Raw genomic sequence first — 24,806 nt, 5'->3', positions numbered from 1 at the left:
GTGTAACATTATTTTTTTGTACTCTGGCTGTTTTATAATGATTTATCAATTTTTTTTTATTAATACGTTTTCAAAACATTCACATAAATCCGTCCAGACAAAATATCCTCTTAAATACTTTGCCTCCTAAATCAATGCTTTGATTTGTGAATTATAGGCAATGGCAGCGAGCCTAAGCCTAAGAAGATAAAGCTATAATTCCATGTAGGAACTGCGTGCACTATAAATTTACAACCAGAGGCTATAGAAGACGTTTAAACACAGTGAAATGTCGATGTAGTGCAACTCACAGGCAGGACACTATCACCAAAAAGACAATTGAAAGCATCAAAAATAAATTAGAGCACTTTTAGTTTGTTATAGTCTGATTAATCTTAGCTACAAAGTTGCTTTATGATTCTAAAACGTTTTAAAATTAATCTATGCCAGTGAATCTGTCGGGCACAGCGTGAACTTTTACTGCCAAGTGGTCTCAGGTGTGCGGTCACCGCTTATTACAAAACCACTGAAGCGCAGCTAGGCCAATCAAATCTGAGAAGCAGAAAATCTGCTGTTATCAGTACCAGTTCACTGTAATGACCACTAGATGGCGCCGGTGCACTGCGATGGGAGAGCTGCTGGTCCCCGGGTATACAGTGCGCTCTCTGCGGCCCCCGATGGAGCCAGCGGATTACAAACTCCAGTTAAGTGGCGCACCGTCCTCCTCCTCCCCATCTTTCGCCCAGAGTAAACCCAGGCGTGCGGAGCGCATCCTCGCCCTGCTCGAGCTGTGGGAATTAGAAAGCAGGTCTGTGTGACTGTGTCCGCGCCAAACCGGTCGACCACTGCAGTGTAGGGGATTCAAGGGGGGGAAACATATAGACAAGGAGAGTGAGATGGGTCCGGAGGCGGTGAGATATTCCGTGATTGTCAAGTAAACGGCGGTGAAGTTCTTCGGCTCCACTCGGATCTCTTTTCCAGGTTGTTGAGGTGAGTTTCCTCTCTGCAGGAGATCGGAGCAGCCCGCCTGGTGCATGAGAGGCGGAAATTCTTGTTCTGGACAATTTTCTGTATTTAACTGCCAGCGATGATGCACACATTATATTGAATATATATAGATATAGATATATATATATATATATATGTAGAGAGGGGGGGGGGGGTTCTTATGGTGCTTAGATAAATTAACTCTGAAGAGTGAAACAAACAGTTTTAAAATGAGTTAGCACAATGTTATTTTAAGGAGGAGTTATTCTCTCTTTAGAATACAGGTATGCACTGTCTTGGCTACACTATTAGAAAGCCTCTGATTTAATTATATTTTCCTGGAGTGCTATAAGACATGATAAGCCATATGACAGGAGGAGATCCACCTCATTCTCCATCCCCCTCTCTCTCTCTCACTTGCCTGCCTTTTCTACAGTTCTTTCTCCCTCTCCATCACTCTAATCCCCCTATCTTACAACCTCTGTCTCTCTCTGTGTCAACTCTAATAACACTTTGCAGCACCAGGCATTTGTCTCTCATTCTTCTCTCAGCTCTGGGCGCCTTTAATGTGTCCACTTCTTTAGCTTTTGGTGTCACCAGCAATAAATTAATATTATATATATATATATATATATATTGATACATGGAAGACCACCTGCTATTCTTTAGACTGTAATGTGCGCAGTGATTCACTTTTACTGTCTGACAATCAATATGTGACCGAGCTGTCACGGTGTATGTGGGTGTCATGAAACCAGTAATATCACATCTGTCACGGTCCCTCCGCATATGTATACATGTGAAGGTGAATGATCTCACACACACATACATGTGCTTGCACACACACAGCGAGAGTCAAGGGTCATGGCAGCTGAGGTGTTGGATTGTCACAGTGTGGAGAATAGGAGCTAGAGTAAAAACACGTCTTATCAATCAGTCAGTTGAGGGCTTGAAAATTAAAGGCGTAAAGCTCAGCCTCTCCTGTAGTTTGCACCCTTGTTTCTATCAACAGTAATACAGAAGGACACACGTTTTTGTTGTCAAGTGTTTGAAAACTTGTTCTTGAAAACAGTTCTAGGATTTAATTGTATGTTTACGTTGCATAAATATAGTTAATTAACCAGATGTCAATTCTGCTTGTTGTGACTTTCTTCCCACATGAAGCTATCATAAGATCCTGTGATGAAGTGTGAAAATGAGTGAAAATTAACTGTCGCTTCAGGCAACACATGTGACAGCAGATGTACTGTAAAGTCGGATTCTGCACACAGCTCTTATACAGTAGCTGTGGCTGTAAAAATCTTCCACATCCCCCGTCACTATCAGTGTCATCTGCTGTCAAGCGGAACCGACAGGCATCTGCTGCTTCCAGCACACACACTCTCTGTCTCACACTTACACACACACACACATGGAGAAAATGTACCACCATGCCATGCATAGAAGCGCACGACTAACTCTACTCCAGCCATGCACACAGGTCTATTGTATGTCACACCACCTGCCCTGTGGCTCAGCCCACAAGGTGAGTTTGTCTGTATACAGACCATTCACTGCTGTGCTAAGCTAAAAATAATCAGCAACACACACATGGAACATGAATTATGGAAGACAGACAGAGAGAGAGAGAGAGAGAGAGACATTCAGGTCAGAGTCAGACCCAATTCCAAGAGCTCCAGTCCCTAAGGATGATGCTACTAGTCCATTGCATTAGTATTCAGCTTATACCATATTCTGGTCTTGCTGGTTTTGAGGGTCCCCAGTGGTTCAACCCAAGGCTTTGTGGGCTGATGACACATTTTGAGTTCACATTTTGAGATTAATTATGCACGTCTCTAATGTAATTGTAATAAAATCACAGTTTGGTTTAGTTGGTTTTAACCTAATAAAGGTTGTAATAATCTGTTCTAGTAAGTAAGTAAGTAAGTTATGTTTTGTTTTTTTAATTAATTTATTTAGTTTTTAACATTTTGGAAGTGCTTTTCATTCCTGGAAGATTGATGCCACCTTAAAATTTCAAGTCGCAATAAAGATAAAATATAGAAAATAAAGAAGAGCTAACCTGGCTCTGTTCAAAGGTTAACAAACACCCATCAACACCTCTAGAGCCTGCCAATTAACACCTTGGTGTTTTTACACCTAGATTTTTTAATGTAACATGTTATTGTGTGCCCTTTGTTCCAAGTGCCCTTTGGACATTTGGAATCTCTGTAGATTGTTATTAAAAAGGACTAAAAATTACAGGTAATAATTATTTTCCTATATGTTGAACTGTTCCTTTAACCCCCCCCCCCCCCATAAAGCACTCGAATAGGTGCAACAAACTAATAGGAGATTTAAAACAAGTGACAAGCTGAGTCTGCATGCACACATGCACACAGAGACACACAGCAGTCCAGAGAGGAGGTCTTATTAAGCAGAGTAATTAAAAAAAACACCTGTGTGGGTGGCTGATGGATGCATGTGCCTTGTAACCCATTAAATTCCCTTGTGTGTACGAGATTGACTATTAGTCCTTTGTACACACATTCCTGTGAGATGCTTATCCTTTAAACTCTAACCTTGAATGAGTGCCAAGCAGCACGTGTATTAGGCCTTATCGTGATCATATACTCGTGAAACTTTCCTGTAAAAATGTGATTGACAATTCATTCCACATTGTCACGGGAGAAATGTCTGCGTCGTGGTGATTGGACTCTAGAAAAATTCTATTTTGGGACTCTGAACGTTACACTGTCAGTGGAAACCTGAGGAGAAACCAGACAAAATGTTCTTGTTACTCAGCAGAAAGTACAGTAAGCATGCACAGACAATTATACTTTGTGATGATCTGCATCCTTTATGCATACATGCATCCAAATGTGTGCTTGTATTAGCATATGTAAGTGCACAGTTTTGTTTATACTGTGTTTGTATATGTGTATTTGCGTGCATCTGGGGACCTTGTAGGATATTCAGTGGCCTCAGAGTCCTGACCTTGAACAGTTTGAGCCCTGTCTGCTTAGTCAGGGCCACTGCATCTGCTCATGTCAAGGCAAACAAGTTCAAATGAACTGCAGTGCACAACATTTCTATCTATCTATCTATCTATCTATCTATCTATCTATCTATCTATCTATCTATCTATCTATCTATCTATCTATCTATCTATCTATCTATCTATCTATCTATCTATCTATCTATCTATCTGTCTGTCTGTCTGTCATCATCAGTAATCATGAACCCTATCTTTCTATTCTCAGTGTGTGATTGCGTGTTCAGCATGAGTAACATCTACGAGTCTGCAGAGGCCACGCTGGGCTTCATCAGCTCTCCATGTCTGACCAAAGTGGAGCTGAGAGTGGCCTGCCGGGGGATTTCAGATCGTGACGCCCTCTCCAAACCTGACCCTTGCGTGGTCCTGAAGATGCAGTCGCATGGACAGTGGTTTGAGGTATTGTGATGGGGGATGTGGGATGAGGCAGGAGAAAATGTGTGTCCAGAGACTGCTTCTTGACAGAGTGATCAATCAAAGTGTTCTGATACGTCCTCATAGTACAGATTCACCCACTGTATGGAGGGTTATCACATGACATTGTCATGTCTATGATTTAGGGAGCCATTTGAACTACTCTTCACAGAAACCATGTGACAGTTCAAGGACATGGTGTTGTGACGGAACATCACAGCCTGCAAATCCAGTCTTTGAACCCTCAAGTTTTAATTGGGAAGAAAACCTGACGTCCTTATTCACACTACTATTGTCACAGTCCGTGAACTACAGTGCCAGCCGTGCTGAGTACACACTGTCTTTGTAATAATTGCAAATAAATCTTGGTGAGCTGCTTTGCAGACAACCCTTGAAATTATTCGTGTGTCATTGAATGTATGCTCTAAATGATTGTAATCAAGGATCCCGGCTACCATGCAGTGCTGTGATTGCCTTGTTAATATTCTCATACTAACTGATGACGATCAATGGTAAATCATAGGTTTTGTATATTAAACAAACATTCAGGATTTTTTTCCACCTATTGAAAATAATGACAGCACCAGATGGGATTCTTGGGCTCATTGTACAATAAAATGTCTCAGATAGGTGGAGATAACATCTTAGAATAGAGTGTTAAGCACAAGTTAATGGATAACTGGTGTTGCTTTAAGTGTTCCACTTACCTCTAAGGATCCGCTGCTCATTCAGGGCTATCTATGAGATCATTTATCTCCATTGAAGCCCCATGCAGTGGCAGCAACATATAGTGTACTATCTGAACTTTGCAAGAGCACAGCATGAAGAGAAAGAAGTAGATCTTCATCCTTTTAGCTGTACTTCTGGGACAGATAGACAGACACTGAGTGCACTGTCTCCCTTTTAAATATGTAAACACACTCACCCACACATCTACGCACATCCTCACACATTCAGCGCAACAGTGACCCTTTAACAAATGTGCATACACATGCTAAGATTCACACATGTCGCTCATTTACACACACGGTCAGAGACACAAAAGCTACACTGCTACACACACTCACACGTACACAGACTCTATTTCCACAGGGGCTCAAGATCAAGTACTCAGAAAGTAGTGCAGCATTATTCTGTCTTTGGAGACACCACAAAAAGCTACTTTGTACAGTGCACTGCTGTGTGTGTGAGTGTATGTGTGTAAGAGAAAGAGAGAGAGATTTTTGTGTGCCCCTTTGCAGCAGTGTGTGAATGGACAAATGTTATCACTGCCCATCAGATTCACGGCCCTTTAATTGGATAATTGTTGAGAGTGTTCCAGCCTCTAGCTGAGTGTGTTTGTTCGTTTACATGTTTATGACTTTAATTAGCTGCCAGTCTATTGAGGTAAGTGTCAGAAATAGGCTAAAATGTGTGTGTATGTTGTGTTTGCTGGTGTGCTATTCAATTTTGTCAATGTGTGTGTGTGCGTGTCAAAGGGTTATCAGTGATGAAAGAGACCCAGTCACTGCTGCTGGTGTTGGATAGGTTTCTGTTGGCAGCACTGTTATTCAGAATTCTAATCCATTCTGTGTTGAGCAGTCGGAGAAAAGAAAATGTGAGATCAATGTTACACTGACTGTGTAGTCAAACAGCTTGTGTGATTTTGAGTCATCAAGAAAAATCTATATTCAAGCTGGTAAGTGTAAACAATGTGGTAATGGCTATTTGTGGTAATTGCATTGCTGAGGTTCACAATCAATGCACATTGGCAGTTTAAGCTGAAGTCCAGTTTAAAAAAGACCAAAAAAAACTTTATTTAAAGTAAGACCGCCAGTAAAAAACAATAGCAGAGTCATATGAGATTCTACTTTCAAATGATGTAAAGTCTATACACAAGAACAATATGAGAGTATGTTTTAGATCCAGGCTGATCATGGCCTCTTTGGTCTGTTATTTATGAAGAACAGACTCAACTGACATGGAGGCAGGTTATTATTTACCAGCTCCATGATAATGTGGCCCTCAGGATTTTTTCCTGTGGCAAACATCCCCAGGATGTAGATAATAATGAAAATATTTTCATTTAGAAGGCAGCTGCACTTTTTTTTTGCATTCGTTCAGGTGCCAAAAATGTATTATACTTGCTGTACCTGGAGGTGTTTATGTATGTCAGTTCTCACCAGTCTCTCTGCGTGGGTTTCCAGGTGGACCGTACTGAGGTGATCCGCAGCAGCAGCAGCCCAGTCTTCTCCAAGATCTTCTTGGTAGATTACTACTTTGAGGAAGTCCAGAGGCTTCGCTTTGAACTTCATGACATCAGCTCTGGCACCAACGGCCTCCGTGATGCTGACTTCCTGGGAGCCATGGAGTGCACCTTAGGACAGGTCAGTGTGTCTGCTCACTGGTGAAATGACGACCATACTACATTTCCTGTTGCTTTAATAGACCTTAATTTTTCATCAACCACTGTACACCATTTAATAAAACAGACATGTCTTACACATGTAAGACACAGAAGTGCATGATGTGAGCACATGCCCACTGGTGAATGCATGCATAAAGGGCATTTATGTGCCTCACTGAGTGAACCAGCAAACAACATATAACACACAGAGTAGGTGCTTAGCAGAGCAGAGCATGGAGATCTGTCTCTCTGAGGCATGCATGATTGAATACAGTGTGCTTACACTTAGGGTAAGAATTACAAAGTGGAGTATATAATCCTTTGTAAAGTTCATTCAGCATGTGAAATATATGTATCAGATAATGTGTACTGTAATTAGGGTGAGAAACTTCAGCTGTGCATAGAATCCTAATGTGATTTTTTATTTTTTTTTTTATTCGAGGTCAGCTACTATCACTGTCGGCATCAGACTGTAATTCCTACGTCCTTGAGTCTTTGCCTACATAAAGCCCTGAGGATCATTTAGACTGTTTTCAAAGCATTTATATGTGCATAATGATAAACTCGTGGTCTTGCTGCTCGCTTAAGGGGTTGCTACTCCTCCTAATGATGTTTTGATCAATGTTTAAAGATTAGTTTTATTTACGTCCTTCACTCAATATCTAGAAGCATTTAAGAAGAGAATTGTTATTGCAGTAGTACACATTACCAAGTTGAGTAAGTTGATTTCAGTGAATTATTGTCTAATGTCATATTGAATTGAAGGTAATTGGAAGCAAGGGCAGCATCCCAGAGCGTTACGATCTAGACGCCTGTGTAGGAGTGTTTATTTTCTCACGGTGAGAGAGGCTCACCAGCATTAAGCTAAAGGAATCACAGGAGTTTGTAAACCTGTGATTATTATTATGGAAGAGGAAGACATTTAAAGACCAGTTTATAGAAAATTGAATAACATGCATACAAACATGTGTCTAAACAAAAACAGCATTATGTTAATGTAATATGAATTTACAAGGTGTGTAACTGCCACCGACTGATCTTTGAATAGAAATCAATTTAGGAAAAACAAAGACAATTTAAGCTCTAATAATGTACTAGTTACCATTGTCATCCCTGGGGATTGTAGCTACAGGAAAGGCTTGTCACAGACACATTCTGTCAGTAATATAATCACAGATAGCACATAGCACTTATTATAATGCTCTATGTAATGCTTCAAGCTGCAATAATCAATATATAATAACATTAATGAGCTTTTGTGCTTCTGCAAGTTGCTCAACTGAAACGACCTGGATGCTACCTTCTCACCACCAAAGTCCAATTCACCCATGTTCCTACAGACTTATTGTCAATATAGTATTTGTGATTTAGGCTTCACTTTAATAAAAAGACAACAAAAGTGTTTATGTACATTTGCTGTCATGTCTCCCCTGATATGTTAAAGGTAGGGTAGGAGATTTCATTCTGATGCACCTTTTGTTAACCACTTAACCAAGGACTGCTACAGAAAGCAGGGTGTGACAATAATCTTTTACTACTACTCTTTACACTATATGGCCTGCATAAATGATAGACACAGGTATTTATGGCGTTATATATCCTATACAAACCTGATGGAGAGATAAAGCCACTATTACAATTTCGTCTGCCATTCCAGCACCATGGACAGCACCATAATTCTGTCACCATGCAGACGTATTGGTTGTTTGTGTGACCTCAGTCATGTAAAGGATCATAAGTCAGGCACACTACTATTTCACCTAAACAACTTCTTTACATTTTCCTTATTTAAAAAGAAAGAAATGGCACGATAACAAGGGGAATGGATTAAAGGCTTTTTGTGGGAGGATGTCATCGGCCTTTAAACCACTCACTATTAATAGGTAAAGACAACCCCAGATTCTCAGGAGTTGGCAGATCAATACAAGGAGTAGGAAAGGTGACTCCATTGCACTTCTGGATGTGTAAATAGAGTAGATAATTTTATGCCAACATTAAGGAGCAGTGCCAGGGAGGCGCTAACAGACTCCTGCTTTAAGAGGAATATGTGAGCTAATTTCTTCTTACTCCTTGTTTTCAGATTGTCTCACAGAGGAAACTGACCAAAGCTCTGCTCAAACAGGGAAACACTGCTGGAAAGTCTTCCATCATGGTATGACACTCTCTCCACAGTCAGTCCACCCCAGTCACACACAGCCACACATCACACACACTGCTCTTCCACTCGAAACACTCTGGAGGTAATTAATTTGATGATGTTGCCCATTCAATCTGTTCTGTTCCTCATTTCCATCTCATTTTCTCTCACCTCCTTACACCTTGCTGTCTGTCTGTCTCTCTCCCCACCCCTCCATCCATATAGGTGACAGCTGAGGAGTTGTCGGGTAATGATGATTACGTTGAGCTCTGTTTCAGCGCTCGTAAGCTAGACGACAAGGTCTGTGCACTTCACTGTCTTCAAATAATTTTAGGGTTTGATATGCGAGAAAGATATGAGGCTGTGTGTGCGTGCAGCCAAGTGTGTGTGTGGGTGGACCAGTGGGATTTGATGATGAAGCAACTTACACAAGACACAGCAGTCTGGCATTAAAAGAGGCCTGCTGAGATAGGTGGGTACCCCTCCAATAACCCTGTTTTATCTCACCAACCCTACCTCACACACACACACACTGATAACTATATTAATTTTGAGTCTCAACATGCACACATGCATGGCCATGGATGACTAATCCAAACAAGTTGTGCCCCAGGGGAGAGATGGAAGAAAGCAGGGGAGTGGTGGATAAATTGGACAGGACAGGAAAGGGACGGGTAGAAGACACAGGAAAGAGAGCGAAGAAAAATGGGTGAAATCATGATTCTGTTAGTGTATGAATGATTTATGGTGATCAAAGATAGTTCTGATGGAAGGTTTATATGTGTGTTTTCTCTCTGAAGGATTTCTTCAGCAAATCAGACCCTTTCCTGGAGATTTTTAGAGTAAATGTTGATGGAACTGAGTCACTTGTGCACCGAACTGAGGTAATCACCCTCTATATATATAAATACTTATATATACTAGGCTAGTCGACTGTTTCCAATCTGTAATTAACTATATTTTGAATGTGCACAGACGGTCATGAACAACCTGAGCCCAGTTTGGAAATCCTTCAAAGTTTCCTTGAACACGCTCTGTAGCGGTGACCATGATCGGGAGCTTAAGGTGAGTGTGCAACTGTAACTGTTCTCAGTTGGTAAAAAGTGTAGCCACATCATTGTATATAACCTCAGCAGGACAAACACGCGCCTCAACACCTCTGGATGATTTACTTTTTGTGCCACAAACAAAGCATGAGACTAGAAGTATCAATTCCTAACTGAATAGAACGACACAAGCCATACACAAAGCATCGCTCAGCCATTTCTTCAGGGCTGCGTGAGTTCAGACCATGCGCTGTGTGTCCTGATAAGGTTGTGTTATAGGTGTGAATGTGCTCAGTGGTCATCATAAACACCCACTTTACACACCAGGAATAGATCTGACGTGTGTGTGTGTGTGTGTGTGTGTGCGAAGTTGTAAAGCAGTGGCTGCTCATCAGCTGCAAACAGTTATTCTTCTCATGAATAAACATGAGCTTGTTCATTAAATATTCAGAGGCATCTTAACTCTGCATGGTTCCTGACAGCAGGAGAAAGGGCTTGCACGCTCACGCTCACACACGCACACACACACACGCACACATGCACGCCATCGGCTATGGTTTCCAGGGCTACCTGTTTGAAGCATTGGAGCTATAGTGAGAAATGGCAGGGCAGAGATTCCTATTCAGACCAGTGCTTTCTTTTCACCGGGGTCTTAACTGACCAATGCATAAATGTATAACCCTCCTCTGCAGTGTCACGCCGTCTCCTCTTTTGTACTTCTCCTTACCCATTTCTCTGCCTCTACTTTTCTCTCCATCCCTCGACTGGTCTATCCACCCCCCCACCCCCTCCAGTTAGTATTCAGTGAATGGAAGAGAGGTTCTTCATTTTTTCATTACTCTCCAGCACAGCTCTCAGAAACTTCAAGTGGGAGCAAGGCTGCAAAAGCAAGCTTCCTCACGCACAATTACTGTCAAAAACACAAACACACATTTCCACATTACACACACACATTGACGAAAATGACACACACACACACACTTCAGGTGGATGCTCTCAGCAGGTTAAGTGGGAGACAGGAAATAAGGGGATTACTGGTGGTCATTGTTTTTAATCAAGCCTTGTTGGATTGGATCTGATCGCTGGTCGCTGGAGTGACCTTAGCAAAGAAGGTCACAAATCTGTACAATAAATGACTCATTCACAGCCAATTAAGCCTTCGCATTGGCAAAGATTTTTTTTTATTATTTCTATATTAACATGTGTCTCTATTGAGAATCTTTATTGAATTATTGATTGTAGAAGTGCTACATGACAGCTCAGATACTTGGTGTCTTTTGTCACACAAGATAGTTTGGTTATGAGGTGCTAAGCCTTGGCCTGTTGACCCCTGTGTGATTGAGGTCATTTATCATGTCTAGTAGCTCCTTTGAGAGAAACAACTTATTACACACACATAAAGCTTTCTCTTAAACCGCGTCCCTCTCAGCAGCCTCAGATTAATATTTCACCGCTCCATTGCCCCCCCACTAACACCGCCTTATCAATCATTCAGCATGGCATTTCCCTAGAAGCCTGTGAGCATGTGTGGTTTAGGTAACTGTGTTGGAGTTGAGTTCTAACTAAATGAATGTGTGTATTTATGTGTCCAAAGTGCACAGTTTGGGACTGGGACTCCAATGGAAAACATGACTTTATTGGGGAGTTTCAGACCACATTCAAGGAGATGAGGGCAGAGCAAGAGGGCAAACAGGTAAGACTGGGAATATTCTCTTTCTAGTCTGTTTGGAGGACACGCTTCACACAAGATGAAAATAATGGAAGTGACATAAAGAGTATATTTTTCTCTGCAGACAGCTTCCTTCCCCTTCAAAATTCATCTCTTTCTGCCGACACACACGTTTTATTTCCCCATATTTTGGGCAGTTTCCTGCCATGTGTTATTGTTTCTTTATTTTGTTTGGATTCTTGTAAAGATGAGTTGCGGGTAGCTCCAGACCTCTATCCAAAAACATTTTTCTTAAGCCACATACCTTCCCATCATTTTGATAACACTCTGACCTGCTCAACCAGCAGACAGGAAGTGTGATTTTATACCATTAGTAATGTATGTAATACATGTTGTTTTTGCTTTGTTTATGTTTTGCTCATATCTGGACATCCATGGAGTCTCCTTACACTCTGTGTCCTGATCATGGTCAGATGCTAAACATTAAATAGAATCAGCATTCCATTTTTATGTGCTCTGCATATAATTAGGCACACAATTCTTTGCTGTGTGCCACCATATAATTGTATGTGTGTTCTTGCCCAGATCCAATGGGAATGCATCAATCCTAAATATCAGATGAAGAAGAAGAATTACAGGAACTCTGGTGTTGTCATTCTCAACCACTGTAAGGTGAAGAAACACAACTAACACTTTAGATGTTAATCCTTCACAGCTGATTAATAAATTTGAGAGAAAAAAAAGCACAAACTCCCACTTGAGAAGCAAGAATCAGAAAATTAGCTCGTCTCATGGATTGTGGATTGTATCATAATTTCAAGCATCATCACTCTTTACACACATTTGCAGCACAGTGTCCTGTCATGCCACTAAATCTGCAAACAGATGAATGTCTAAAATGTGGATGGATGCATGTGATAATGTGAAGTCCTGTTTTTCCTGTTGCTCAGCCACAACAGGGGAAGTGATTACATTGATTGGCTCTTTACCATGGCACTTAGGGTCAAGGGGTGGAATATTGTGTAATAGGCAGCAAGCAAATGGTCACTTCTTGTGTACACATTTTAAGCAGGAAAAAGCGGCGAAGAGTCTGTTTGAAGCTGCCGTTCGTTGCCTAGATGGTGCCTTGAGCTGGATGGAGCACAGGAATGTGTATGTGTGTCCTGTACTCGGAGAGGAGATGGCAGCAGGGAGGAAGATGCTGGAGGCAGTCTGATGCTCTAGGCAATGTTTTGCTGGGAAGCCTTCATTTTGGACATTTACGAGGATGTTATTTTGACAAATACCACCTACAAGATTATTGTTGCAAACCACACATGCCACCTCATGGCTTTAGGCAAGCTGTTTTTAATGATCTGGCTGATCCATGTATAGGTGCAGACCCCATGAATTAATGAAATAAAGCTATGTAAACAATTCCTCCTGACAGATCATCAAAATGTATTCCTTCCTGGATTACATCATGGGAGGCTGCCAGATTCAGTTCACAGTAAGTTCTCTTACATATAATCTCCTCTATATTTATGTTTTCCTTGCCTGTTTTTTCCCACTCATGCTGTGTGAATGTGCACTGTATGTGTGTGTATTTCTGTACGTCCCAGGTGGCAATAGACTTTACAGCATCCAATGGGGATCCTAGGAACAGCTGCTCCCTCCACTACATCCACCCTTACCAACCAAATGAGTACCTCAAAGCGTTGGTGGCTGTAGGAGAGATCTGCCAAGACTATGACAGGTAGAATGCACTCCATCAATCATTGTTCATCTAAAGCTGACACACACACACACACACACACACACACGCTGTATTTTCCCTCTGAGGATCAAACCCTTCGGGGATTCTGTCTTCTTATTAAGTAAAATAGTTCCACAGGTTTTGTCTGTCATGTGCCCTCGTCTCTGTGGCCTTCTTCATATTTTTCAATAAGTCATGTGTGTATTTTTCTGTCTTCAGTGATAAAATGTTCCCTGCATTTGGTTTTGGAGCTCTGATACCTCCGGACTTCAAGGTAGGACATTTGGGGTGTCTGTATGCAGTAGCAAGAGGACTTTAAATTCTAGATTTCTTTTGGAGGAACAGGTTTCTTTTGATCAGCATGGAAGCAGACTACATCTGCCGAGCTGTAAAATGGACGTGAACATGCTGAGTGTTTGGTTTGTCCTAACCCTGTTTTTTTCTGCCCCCTCTGAAGGTTTCACACGATTTCGCTGTGAACTTCGACGAGGACAATCCTGAATGTGCCGGTGAGCACACACACACTTCACATGCACGTTCATGCATCGTGAAACCAAACAACAGTATCACCCCACAAGAAAGCGTCCGTCTCTCCCCTTGCTGTCAGTCCCATATTTCTCCCTCTATATCTCTCCCCTCTGTTTTCACCTCTCTCACACGCACACATGCGTGCGCACGCTCTTAAACACACACACACATGCAGTCGGGAGATTTGTCACTGTGCTGCAGGAAGTATTTCAAGCACTAAGACACAGAGAAAAACAACGCTAATCTGTATGTGTGAAATGGGCTTCTGTGCTTGTCTCACTGCACAGCTGCAGTGCCTGCGTGCGTGTGTGTTTGTCTGCACAATATGTGAATGCTTTTTGGAAAATGCCTCGTCACCTTGGAGTGCAATCACATGTGCCAAATCGGATTCATTTTAGCAGATGCGTTTGCACAGTACAAGAACTTTGACTTTGTGGGGTCAGCACAGTGTAGTACACGGGAAGGCAAATAAACAAGTGGCATAAGAACCACACATATGTGTGTGTGTGTGTTGCAGGAATCCAAGGTGTGGTGGAGGCCTACCAGAATTGCCTTCCTAAAATCCAGCTTTACGGGCCCACCAACATCGCCCCAATCATCCAGAAAGTGGCATCCTCTGCCTCCGAGGAGATGCACACCAAAGAGGCCATGGTGAGAGAGAGAATGAGAAAAAAAAGTTGTGACTGATAGTGTTTGCACTTGCTGACAGGGAGAGAAAGAACGAAAAGGCGAAATGTGAATCATCAGAGGAGGTAAAAATGGGACAAAGACAAGGGAAAAAAGAGATGAATTGAAACAAAGAAGGGGACTGATTGATATTAATTTAATTCCCGTCACAAATTTTAGAGCACAAATTTCTCTCTGCCTTAATGCCTCCCGTTTCTCTCCGGCTCTCTTGTGGATTAGAATTAGTTTTATTCAAATTAGCCCCTGACAAGAAGCCATTTAAAAAAAAACATCTTTACCTCCTTCTTTCCTTCCTTGTTCCACCCTCGAATTCCTACCATCCCATCTCCACTCACCCTCCTCACGTTACCTGTCCCACCAGGAATACTTCATACTGCTGATTCTGACAGACGGCGTCATCACCGATATGGCTGACACACGGGAGGCCATCGTGCACGCCTCCCACCTGCCCATGTCTGTCATCATCGTCGGCGTGGGCAACGCAGACTTCACAGACATGCAGATTCTGGATGGAGACGATGGAATCCTGCGCTCGCCTAAGGGCGAGCCTGTCCTACGTGACATCGTCCAGTTCGTCCCCTTCAAGGACTTCAAGCATGTAAGTGGTGGTGATGAGTTTTGCATTGAGCGTATAACATTTTGGGGGAATGTTCAGTCCTCTCTAGGTCATTTTCTGCCAAATGTGGTTAAAAAAAAGCTGCTCTGTAAAACATTATTAAGTATAACATCAATAAATAATGAGAAGCCCTGAAACAAATTTTGAATTTGTTTCAGGGCTTCAGTAAATTGATTTAATTTGCATCTCAGACCTAATGTAAAATTTCAGACGTTTCCCCTTAGCAGCAGCTTTATTTACTGCATGTGCCTGTTTGCCAGAATCATCCCTCGTTATGAGGACCAATTTGAGCATTATTAGGCATTAGGGGAATGAGGGAGTAATTTCTGTGTGTGTTGTTTGGGGGTGGTGAGTGTGTGGGCGTAATAAGCTTGGCTTGCTCGTCAAAACACATCAGCTGTCTGCTCTCTGCATATGTGTGTGTATCCCACTCTCTAATTTTGCTTTGGCCAGATGTGTGTGGCGCAGTCTTTTATGGTGAGTTTGGTTTGTGACAGGCTGGGAAATTAACCAATTACATCCCCTCTAAAGTAAAAGAAAAGCTGAGCTGACCTCACAGTGAGTGAAGGAGAGAGCAAACACGCTGTTAAACCAAAGGTATACAGAGGGGAGAATTGAAGAATATATTGGGAAGGGTGAGGAAGAGCAGAGGGAGAGCAGCAGCCCACTGGCAGTAGCGGTGGTGTTTGAGGGGTGTCAACGGGAGACCGGAGCTAAAGACAAAAGGGAGCGAGGGAGTGTGTGACAAAGGTGGAGAGGTGATTTTCTGCTCTGTCGTTTCTTTTCAGAAGGGATTAGCAGGACGGAGCTGCTGGGTGACAGGCAGAGTCGGGGATAACAGGTAGATAGGAGCAGAAGAGAGAGAGTTGGAAGAGCGGTGGAAATGAGAGGAGGAAGAGGAGGAGGCAGCGGGCTGAAGAGGTTGGGGTGGGGTGCACTTTGATGATGCATTGTCTCAGGGAATTATGTGAGACGGAGTACGACAGACACTCTGACTTTGAGGATTCAGAAGTGTGTGTGTGTGTGTTTTTGTGTGTGTGGCAGCATGTGTGAACATGCAGAGGAGTGGTTGCTGGCAGTGTGTGTGTAACTTGTGCGTGTCTGTGTGTAGCTGCATTGTGAAGAGGGATATGCAAGAGTTTTTTCTTCCTTGTGTTCTCACTGTAACTGATGTCAGTGTTTGCATTACATGGACATTTTCTGTTTTACTGTACATTCTAAAGGTTTTCTTATCTACTTAATATGGTCGTATGCTTCACATCGTTTGGTAGAACAACTTTAGTCTCATATCTGCAAAATGATCCTTGTTTTTAGCTGAATTATTGTGCGAGAGGGCGGATGTATCACATGACCTCACTTTCACTGCTGTAGACCTTTGGCAGCTTCAGGTTCAACAACAAAATCTTGATTGTGTATTTCCAGGCCTCCCCGGCTGCCCTGGCTAAGAGTGTTCTAGCTGAAGTCCCTAACCAGGTGGTGGATTACTACAACGCGAAAGGAATTAAACCCAAGTGCATGTCGGACTACGAGTCCACGAGAACCTTCAGCCCCTGACAACGGACTGTGCGAGCACACACAATATTCTACATACACACGCATATGAATCATATATACATTTAAGTACTGTATAATATATAAACAAGCACAAACACACACACACAGATTAATACGACATACAGTAGTCTAGCTCAGAGAATTAGCTTGTTCTGGTGAAACAATTTGAACTACTCTATTGATGACTAATTGCATGTTTGGCCACAATGGCATCACATGGGAAATTATTACTATCTACTGTATACTGGAAAGATATTTATAGAAATAAGAACAGTCTTCTGAACCAGCATGCAGACCATAGCCCACCACGAAGAAATGACACTCCTACCTTATTTAGATAACTAGCAAGTACTTAGACCGAATGATTTGTGAGTAGAAAAGCCAAAATACAAGTGCTTAGAATTAGCATTGCAAATGTTATTTATGGCAATGGTAGCATTTCTGTTAGTGTACTGCATAAATGCATGCATATTTCATCCATCCCTCTAATATCCAATCTCTAGTTGCCGCTTGCTAGTTATGAAATAAAGTATCTCTGTCATTTGTGTGAGATTCGGGGTTGTCTTGGGTGTTTGGGGTTCTTTTCTACAGATTAGTTTGAGATTTTGCTAAATGGAAATGAATAACTTAATAATTGTAATAATTTCTTAATAACCTTCTTACATTGTAAAGAGTTTTGGGGAAATAGACAAGCGTGTGTGGTAGACACTCATCTGTGAGCTGAAAATTGTTTCTGTATTCTGCATGTTTATTATATAATAAAGACTTTGGTTTTCTCATTTCAGTGTGATATGAGCTTTGTGTGCGTGTGTGTTGCCACGTTGGGGCTCATCTCCTTTTTAGAGCCAAAAATTAATCTCTGCAGGATGAGCGATTAAGGATTGCAAGTTAGGGATGCAGGTTTGTAATTATGGTTTAGCAGTCTGCAGTGATTTGATGAAAGGAAGTCAATGTCTGTAGAAGCAACAGAACAACTTGTGTATATATGTGTGTGTGCATATAATCATGCTGAACATAATCAAGAGTAACAAAGAGAGCATGTGGCAGCCTGATTTATTTTTCTCAGCCCAGTGAGCTTCAGCATTTGTTTTTCCACTGAATATACAGTCTATTTGTATATGCAGACCTCCAGTGAGGTTAGAAATTACATCTCTCTCTCTCTCTCTCTCTCTCTCTCATGGACAGGCATGCCTCATTATTGAATGAGCTGAAGCTCTACAACCAGTCATACTGCACCATGCCTTAAAAGATCTTTCTTTCACCTCTGCCCATACAGACATTAGAATGCAGGAATAACTTATTTCCTTAATCTCAATGCAGTTAATTAGGGCACCATCCAAAGTTGGGCTGTCCTGGGAGTATACTTTATACGTGCCTCAGTCACTGACAGTGTGATCAGTATTCATCACATGCACCTCCTGATATCTGTATCTCTATCAGTAGACAACCCACATCAGAAGTGCTACACTGAGAGAGAGACTGAGGAGATCAGTAGAATCAGGTTTTTTTTTCAGCTGGAAGTAAGATTTTTTTTTAGTCTGGTTGAATCGATTTAGGGTATTAAGACTAACTCCTTTTTCAGTTAAAAAGCTTGTTTTACCATTCGGTGTATTAAGAACACTGGTGTTGAAGACCTCGCGGAAGGAAATAAAATATAAAGACCTTCAATAGCAAACAGCGTCGTTTATAATTACAGTAAACATTTGATTCATTAAGTTAGTAACGCTGTACGGAACCTTAGACATATGCCCCAGTGCAGCGGAACTGTTTTGGACACGCACCGGAAGTATTCAGGGTGACATTTAGAATAGGGCGAAAACGGAGGCATGTGTTTGCATATGATCTCCGGCATCATATCCTCTTAGTGCATATGCAGTTTTCTAAGTATTTTAAGTATATACAAGTAGATTAAGTAGCGCCATGGCAGTGTGGGGCTGTCGGTTTCTTCTTCAGCGCGGAACCCGACTCATTTCTCCTCGAGGAGCAGCTGAAAGGTAGCGATGCTAACTGGCTAGTTGTGCTAATTAGCTACATCTTGTAGCTAATGTGGCTACAGTGCGCAGCTGTTATGTTGTTTAATCAGCTTTCCCGTTACTGTTAGCGGAACCTTTTATCTTACCACTTCTAATAACCCCGGGGTTTCTTTAAATCAATGTTTGTCGTTGCTTAGAGGTTCATCCGGACAGTATATGCTGTTTAATTGCTTTTCAGAACATTGACATGGACATGTTCTGCGTTCTCAGTACTTAAGGATGAATCCAAAGAAAGTCTCCATAGTCCAAGTCAGTACGGTAACAAATTAGTAATGCTGGCAGCCATCTGCACTCACTTTAAAGTGGCGGAGTTCATCCATCTCTGGCCTTTACACGTCATTAAGCAGTCACTTTGATGCATTTAAAATACGCTTATTTTGTGTGGATCTGCTTGTTAGTCATCAGCAAGGACACTTCTGTGACCTCACAAACTGCAGCAGACTAATAAGTGATGCCATCTGTTCTGTATGAGATCTGGAAAAGCAATGTGGGGAATGCATTAGCAGTGGGTGATGATTTAAATTTTAGTGTTTATGTAACACTTGCTGAGTGCAATTTGGAAAATTGAAAATATTTCACTGTGGGCCGCTGTTACATTGCAGTATGCATACTTAATATCTTACTGACATGCTGATCGCATACAAATGATCACTGTGTTTATTATGTTATTGCAGCAATACAATAAATAAGTTCAGTATCTTGAGTCGCAATGAGACTTCAGGGCTGATTGCAGATAACAGTTGATTTTTCTCTTTCAGTCCCACCCAGTTTGCAGGTTGTATCAGAACTGTAAAAACCACAACATGGTTCGAGGAACACCTCACAGAGGATAACCAGCAGTACATGAGGAAGATAATGGCAGAGGAATACAGACAACAGACGGCTGAAAAACTCAACCCACTCAAAGATGAGCCGTGGCCTCGACAAGACTGGACAGAAGGTAAGTGCCATGATTAGTGAAAGCTGTGACCAGCGAGAGTCCCTGTTTCTGTTGGCTGGCAGGTTTATTATCTTTTCATCTCTCCTCTTCCAGGGAGCCGAAGAGTAGGATTAGTTGCTGTCAAGTTGGGGATGGCTCCTATTTGGACGAAAGAAGGAGAACGACATGTAGTCACCATGTTACAGGTAGTGCACACTTGTTTTTGCTGTTTCTTAACTTTGCACCTAAATTGCTTCAGGCATTCGTTGGGGATGATAATGTGTGTTTATGTTTGTCATCCATAATGAATTGACCAGCAGGTCACAAAAGCAGTCGAACAAATTGGATTGTTCTGTGAAGTGTGAGGGAAGAATAGCAAATATTGAGCACCTTTTAAATTTCACCTGCAGCCTTTGATTGTGCATTTGAAATGCCTCAGCAAGCTGCTCTCCTCACTTACAGCAAGGTGTGAACAGAAGACGTTTGATGTCAGGTTTATTCAGATCAGGTTTGAATCTCATCGACTTTCCTGTCAGTAAAGTAAATCAAAAGACAATCTTGGCTGTGTCCTCACTTTACCCTTTATTGATCATGACATACTGTAGTGGGAAGCATGCCAAACCCCTATTTCGAGTTCATCAGTCCATGCAGAAGCTAATATTCCTATATTTTTGATTCACTTCAGTTACAGTTGGTCACTTCCTTGTATGCTGTAACTGGATTCTGTATATAATTATACAGAATCCAGTTAAATATTTTCAGTGAAGTTTATCTGTTGCTTTAAAGGTGGGTAGGAGATTTCACTCTGATGCACTTTTTGTTAAATTAGTGTAACTTCTCTTTACAATCTGATAGCAACCGATTAGTTCTTCAGTTTCGCATTAAAACGAAGAATATTAATCATCTGTGGAAGCTATAAAACACTAAAAACATCAGCCAATCCTCCTCTGCGCGCACCACAGAGGTACGTGCATGATGGCCGAAGTCACAGATTGCAGCCCGTCTTCAGGTAATGCGCGTCCATGTGATTGGGAGGCGTGGCTTTGGGGTGAGCTCCGAGAGAAAGGGGCGTGTGTTTACTTTCGAAATCTGACTGACTCTCACTGAGTTTTCAAAATCTCCTACCCTACCTTTAACGTACACAATGACATTTTGGCAGTACTGTGTCAGTTACAAAGACAACCAGCTCTGATGTGTTTGACCTAGCTATTATAATTAATAGATATCAAATTCATCCTGTGGTATTAATACTTTCCTCAATGGACTTCCATCTAATTGCTCATCTATTTATGTCATGAGAACTAGGTGGGGCTGGTAAAGTGGTTACATTTTCTTCATGATTGTTGATATTGTATTCATTTTTTCCAGGTCCAGGACTGCCATGTATTAAAGTACTTGTCCAAAGAGGAACACAATGGACGATCTGCTGCTCTCATTGTTGGGGGGAAAAACGTTTCACCATTCTGTGTAAGAAACATTTTGAGCTGTAAATGTGCATTTGTGAATAACTTGGTCTTTAAAAATGTACTCGGATTTGAAGACTTTCTAAAAGTTAATTTATTTGGCTCAGTCGAGCTGTTCTGTGTGTTTACCCAAGGGATGAGCAGTAGCAACAATCTTGTTGAAGTGTTGTATTTGTACTGAATTGTAACACAGTGTCAGCTAATGCCAAACACATTATCACATCAGTGTCCTACGCATGCACCGTGTGTGCCACACACACACAGCACACACAGTCACCATTTAATCATAACACTGCTCAGACATGCTGTTAATGCCGAACACAGTTTTGATAATTTTAGCGCTTGCTGTACTTCATACACATGCATAGAAAATCTAATCTGCGTGACAGCTTTATGGATACATCACTGAACTGTTGTCATATCGGGCTTCTAGGTCTAAGATGTTTTATGAATACAGATAGGAAATTATAATTCCCCACTAACAATCAGTGACTCTCTTTTGTCTAAATAAATGAAATCCAGTAGCTTTCATTGATGTTAAATCCCACCAACAATGATGAGAAGACTTCATTTGGAAAATGTTTTTCATGCTTGTATTGAGCTCTGAGGTCCAATTACTGCCTCAGACTGCCTGTCAGAGCACTTGAATACAAATACAGACAACTGATGTGACACAGCAGCATCAGTACAGCTGAGTATTATCTGAATACTCTAACCTGCTTCCACCAAAAGAAGTAAAAAGTTGTATTTAAGAAATGTGTCATCCATCTTTTTTGTAAGTAAAAACAAAGAATGACTAAATCGTTATTCATTGGATGCACAAAAGGGCGGGTGTCAATATTTCAGTTGTCGAATGTGAAGTTGTTTTCAATCCCTCTCACACAGCCGCATCAGTCTTTAGTCAGAGGCAGAGTTTTTTGGAGTGTGAAGCTTTGGTAGGCTGGTTTTCAGTCAACAGAAGGGGGAGAGAGAGAGTGTAGACTGACTGGAGGCGCTGAGATGAGAGCGAGCTGAGTGAAAGCAAATGTCAGAGACGCCCAGTGCCAAGTGTGCGTGTGTGTGTGCCTGTGTGAGTCCCGGAGAGTGTGTGTGTGTGCGTTTGGCTTCCCTACAGTCATACTAGGCCCATGGTTAATTTTAAAATGCCAAAGTCCAAATGTTGCATTCTGCTTTCATGTCTTCATTTTTCCTAAATGGTTTTCTTTCCATCATAATGACCAACAGAGGTCTGAGTCAAAGCTGGAGATGTGCAGGAATGCAGGAGTGCCTCCAAAGCAGAAGGTCACAACCTTTGCAGTCAGTGACAATGCCATCATCAAGCCAGGTATTAGATGGTGCCCAAAGAATAGCCCTATTTTCTACACTCAGTAGCATTCTAATGACACATTCTGGCTTTTGTACACATTTTGTAATGCTGTCTTGTTTATCGTGTGATCAGGCACTCCTCTGTATGCAGCACATTTCCGTCCAGGCCAGTATGTGGACGTCACAGCCAAATCGTAAGTTCTGTTTTGCCAGCTTTCTTTCCTGGCACTTCTTTTTGGCTTCCTCACTTACTTCTTGCACTTTGTCCCTTCCAGCGGCAAATTTGTATTTTAACTTAAGAAGAATGTCTGATGAGTCTTTCTATGTTGGCATGTGTTTGTGTGTAGCATCGGTAAAGGTTTTCAAGGTGTGATGAAGCGTTGGGGCTTCGGTGGGCAGCCGGCCTCCCATGGCCAAACCAAAACCCATCGTAGACCAGGAGCTTCTGGACCAGGAGGGGTAAGAAAGACATATACACACACACACACACACACTTTAAGATGCTCATCCATGCCAAACATGAACAGTTGGCCTCCTATGATCCATTAATATGAGCATGTGTGCCATTCATCATCTAGGATCCTGCCAAAGTCTGGAAGGGAAAGAAGATGCCCGGCAGACTGGGCAACATCTACATCACAGCTTTCGGGCTAAAGGTACGCAGACAACCCCCCCCACACACACGCACGCACGCACGCACGCACGCACGCACACACACACACACACACACACACACACACACACACACACACACACACACACACACACACACACACACACACACACACACACACACACACACACACACACACACACACACACACACACACACACGGAGTGCTTGTTTCAAAATGTATTGTCCATGACAGCAATATCAGTTCAACATCCTCTAACCTGGCTCTGTCTTTCAGGTATGGAGGGTCAATACCAAGTATAACGTGCTGTATGTCAACGGCTCTGTTCCCGGGCACAGAAACTGCGTACTGAAGGTAAAAACATACACATACACACACATTCACTGAGCGATGTAAAGTCAAAGGTCAATCCCAGCATGCTTAGTGTTTGACAGAGAGGAGTGACCTTGCACCTGTAAAACGCTGTCACACCTGCAAGACAGTGTGATTCATCTTCATTGACACTGTGCTTTATCAGCAGAGTGTGTGTATGTGTGTGCATGCATCTGCTTGTGTTTGTGTTTTTCTGTGAGGGGGAATGGGAGCATGCACTTTAATGATGTTAGTAATATCCACAGCATCCATCTCCATACTCAGCATGTTGTGCTTGCCGTGTGTGTGTGTGTGTGTGTCTGTGCGGTCATACACACAGGCTATTATTTGTTTTGCAGACAAGTGATAATGAATACAAATGTGCGTTGTGCAGCGCAGTGTGGCCCCACATACACACCTGGATTCACTTTAGATTATATTGCCCCAAAGGGTACACACGCAGGTTAATTGTGTTTGTTCATTATTTTGAAGAGACCCAGAGTCTGTATTTAAATGAGTTAACAGCCACATTCTATTGATTTGATTGATTAAAATTAAAATTATGTCTAGCTAATAATTTTTTCATTATGGTTTTTTTTACAGCTAATTGGTTTATCTTTTAATGCAGCAGAGGTCAGAGTCTCTTTTTGGGTTTATAATGTGTTCGGTGTGTGTTCCAGGTAAGAGACACTGTACTGCCAAACAGGAACTCCACCCTGCTCAACCCTCCATTTCCCACCTACTTTTCTGAAGAGGAAAGCGACCTGGACGAAGATCTGTTTGATGAGAACTTGTGCACACACACAGACCAATCGCTAACTCTCACCTGACACACTCGGATATAACGTTTACACCCAAAACCTGCTAACTTTATCTGGACCCTGTAATAAAGAGTAAATTCCTCAGATTGTCTTGAGCCCCTTGTTGTGTGAGAGAGAGCTGCACCAAGCCTGTCTGTTTGATCCAAGCATTATTACAGTCTCTTTCCCCTGAAACCATGGTAACTGTAGGAGTGATGATGTCACTAGAGGATCCCCAAGCAGAGAGAGGAAGAAGGAAAAAGAGACAATGAAAACAAAAAAAAGGGAGGCAGATATGGTGGAGAAATGTGCAATATCTATGCAGGACACAGGACTGAAGGAGGAGGGGTGAGGTGGATACAACGAGTGAAAGAGTGAAGAGAATACAGACAGAGGAGGGAAGGGATGTGTTTGTGGAGGTGGAGTAATGAATTGGGTATGGAGGCAAATACAAAAGAGAGGAAGAGGAGAGGAGCTGGTGAAGGTGTGGAGGTTAGCCAAAGGGGGCAGAAAGGGAGAGGCAGGGGT

At 42.0% G+C, this 24,806-nt stretch overlaps 2 protein-coding genes across 2 annotated transcripts; both read left to right on the top strand.

Moving 5' to 3' along the window:
• Positions 1-737: 737 nt before the first annotated feature.
• cpne4b (copine IVb) lies at positions 738-17,353 on the top strand. The gene is made up of 16 exons (XM_028432203.1): positions 738-969; positions 4,209-4,399; positions 6,601-6,780; positions 8,881-8,952; positions 9,163-9,237; positions 9,738-9,821; positions 9,913-10,002; positions 11,578-11,676; positions 12,238-12,324; positions 13,082-13,141; positions 13,254-13,387; positions 13,607-13,661; positions 13,845-13,896; positions 14,433-14,566; positions 14,964-15,200; positions 16,641-17,353. The coding sequence occupies exons 2-16, from the start codon at positions 4,229-4,231 to the stop codon at positions 16,770-16,772; spliced, it is 1,662 nt and encodes a 553-aa protein (XP_028288004.1). The 5' UTR covers positions 738-969; positions 4,209-4,228; the 3' UTR covers positions 16,773-17,353.
• A 1,201-nt stretch (positions 17,354-18,554) lies between these two features.
• mrpl3 (mitochondrial ribosomal protein L3) lies at positions 18,555-24,383 on the top strand. The gene is made up of 10 exons (XM_028398642.1): positions 18,555-18,766; positions 19,564-19,745; positions 19,839-19,930; positions 21,093-21,191; positions 22,412-22,511; positions 22,626-22,686; positions 22,840-22,951; positions 23,071-23,148; positions 23,404-23,481; positions 24,159-24,383. The coding sequence occupies exons 1-10, from the start codon at positions 18,693-18,695 to the stop codon at positions 24,306-24,308; spliced, it is 1,026 nt and encodes a 341-aa protein (XP_028254443.1). The 5' UTR covers positions 18,555-18,692; the 3' UTR covers positions 24,309-24,383.
• Positions 24,384-24,806: the final 423 nt, after the last annotated feature.

This window comes from Parambassis ranga, chromosome 2 (assembly GCF_900634625.1).
Source record: "Parambassis ranga chromosome 2, fParRan2.1, whole genome shotgun sequence".
In the NCBI taxonomy this organism is placed as follows: Eukaryota; Metazoa; Chordata; class Actinopteri; family Ambassidae; genus Parambassis; species Parambassis ranga.
The sequence above is the reverse complement of the archived record's forward strand: the minus strand, read 5'-3'. Positions and strand labels throughout refer to the sequence as shown.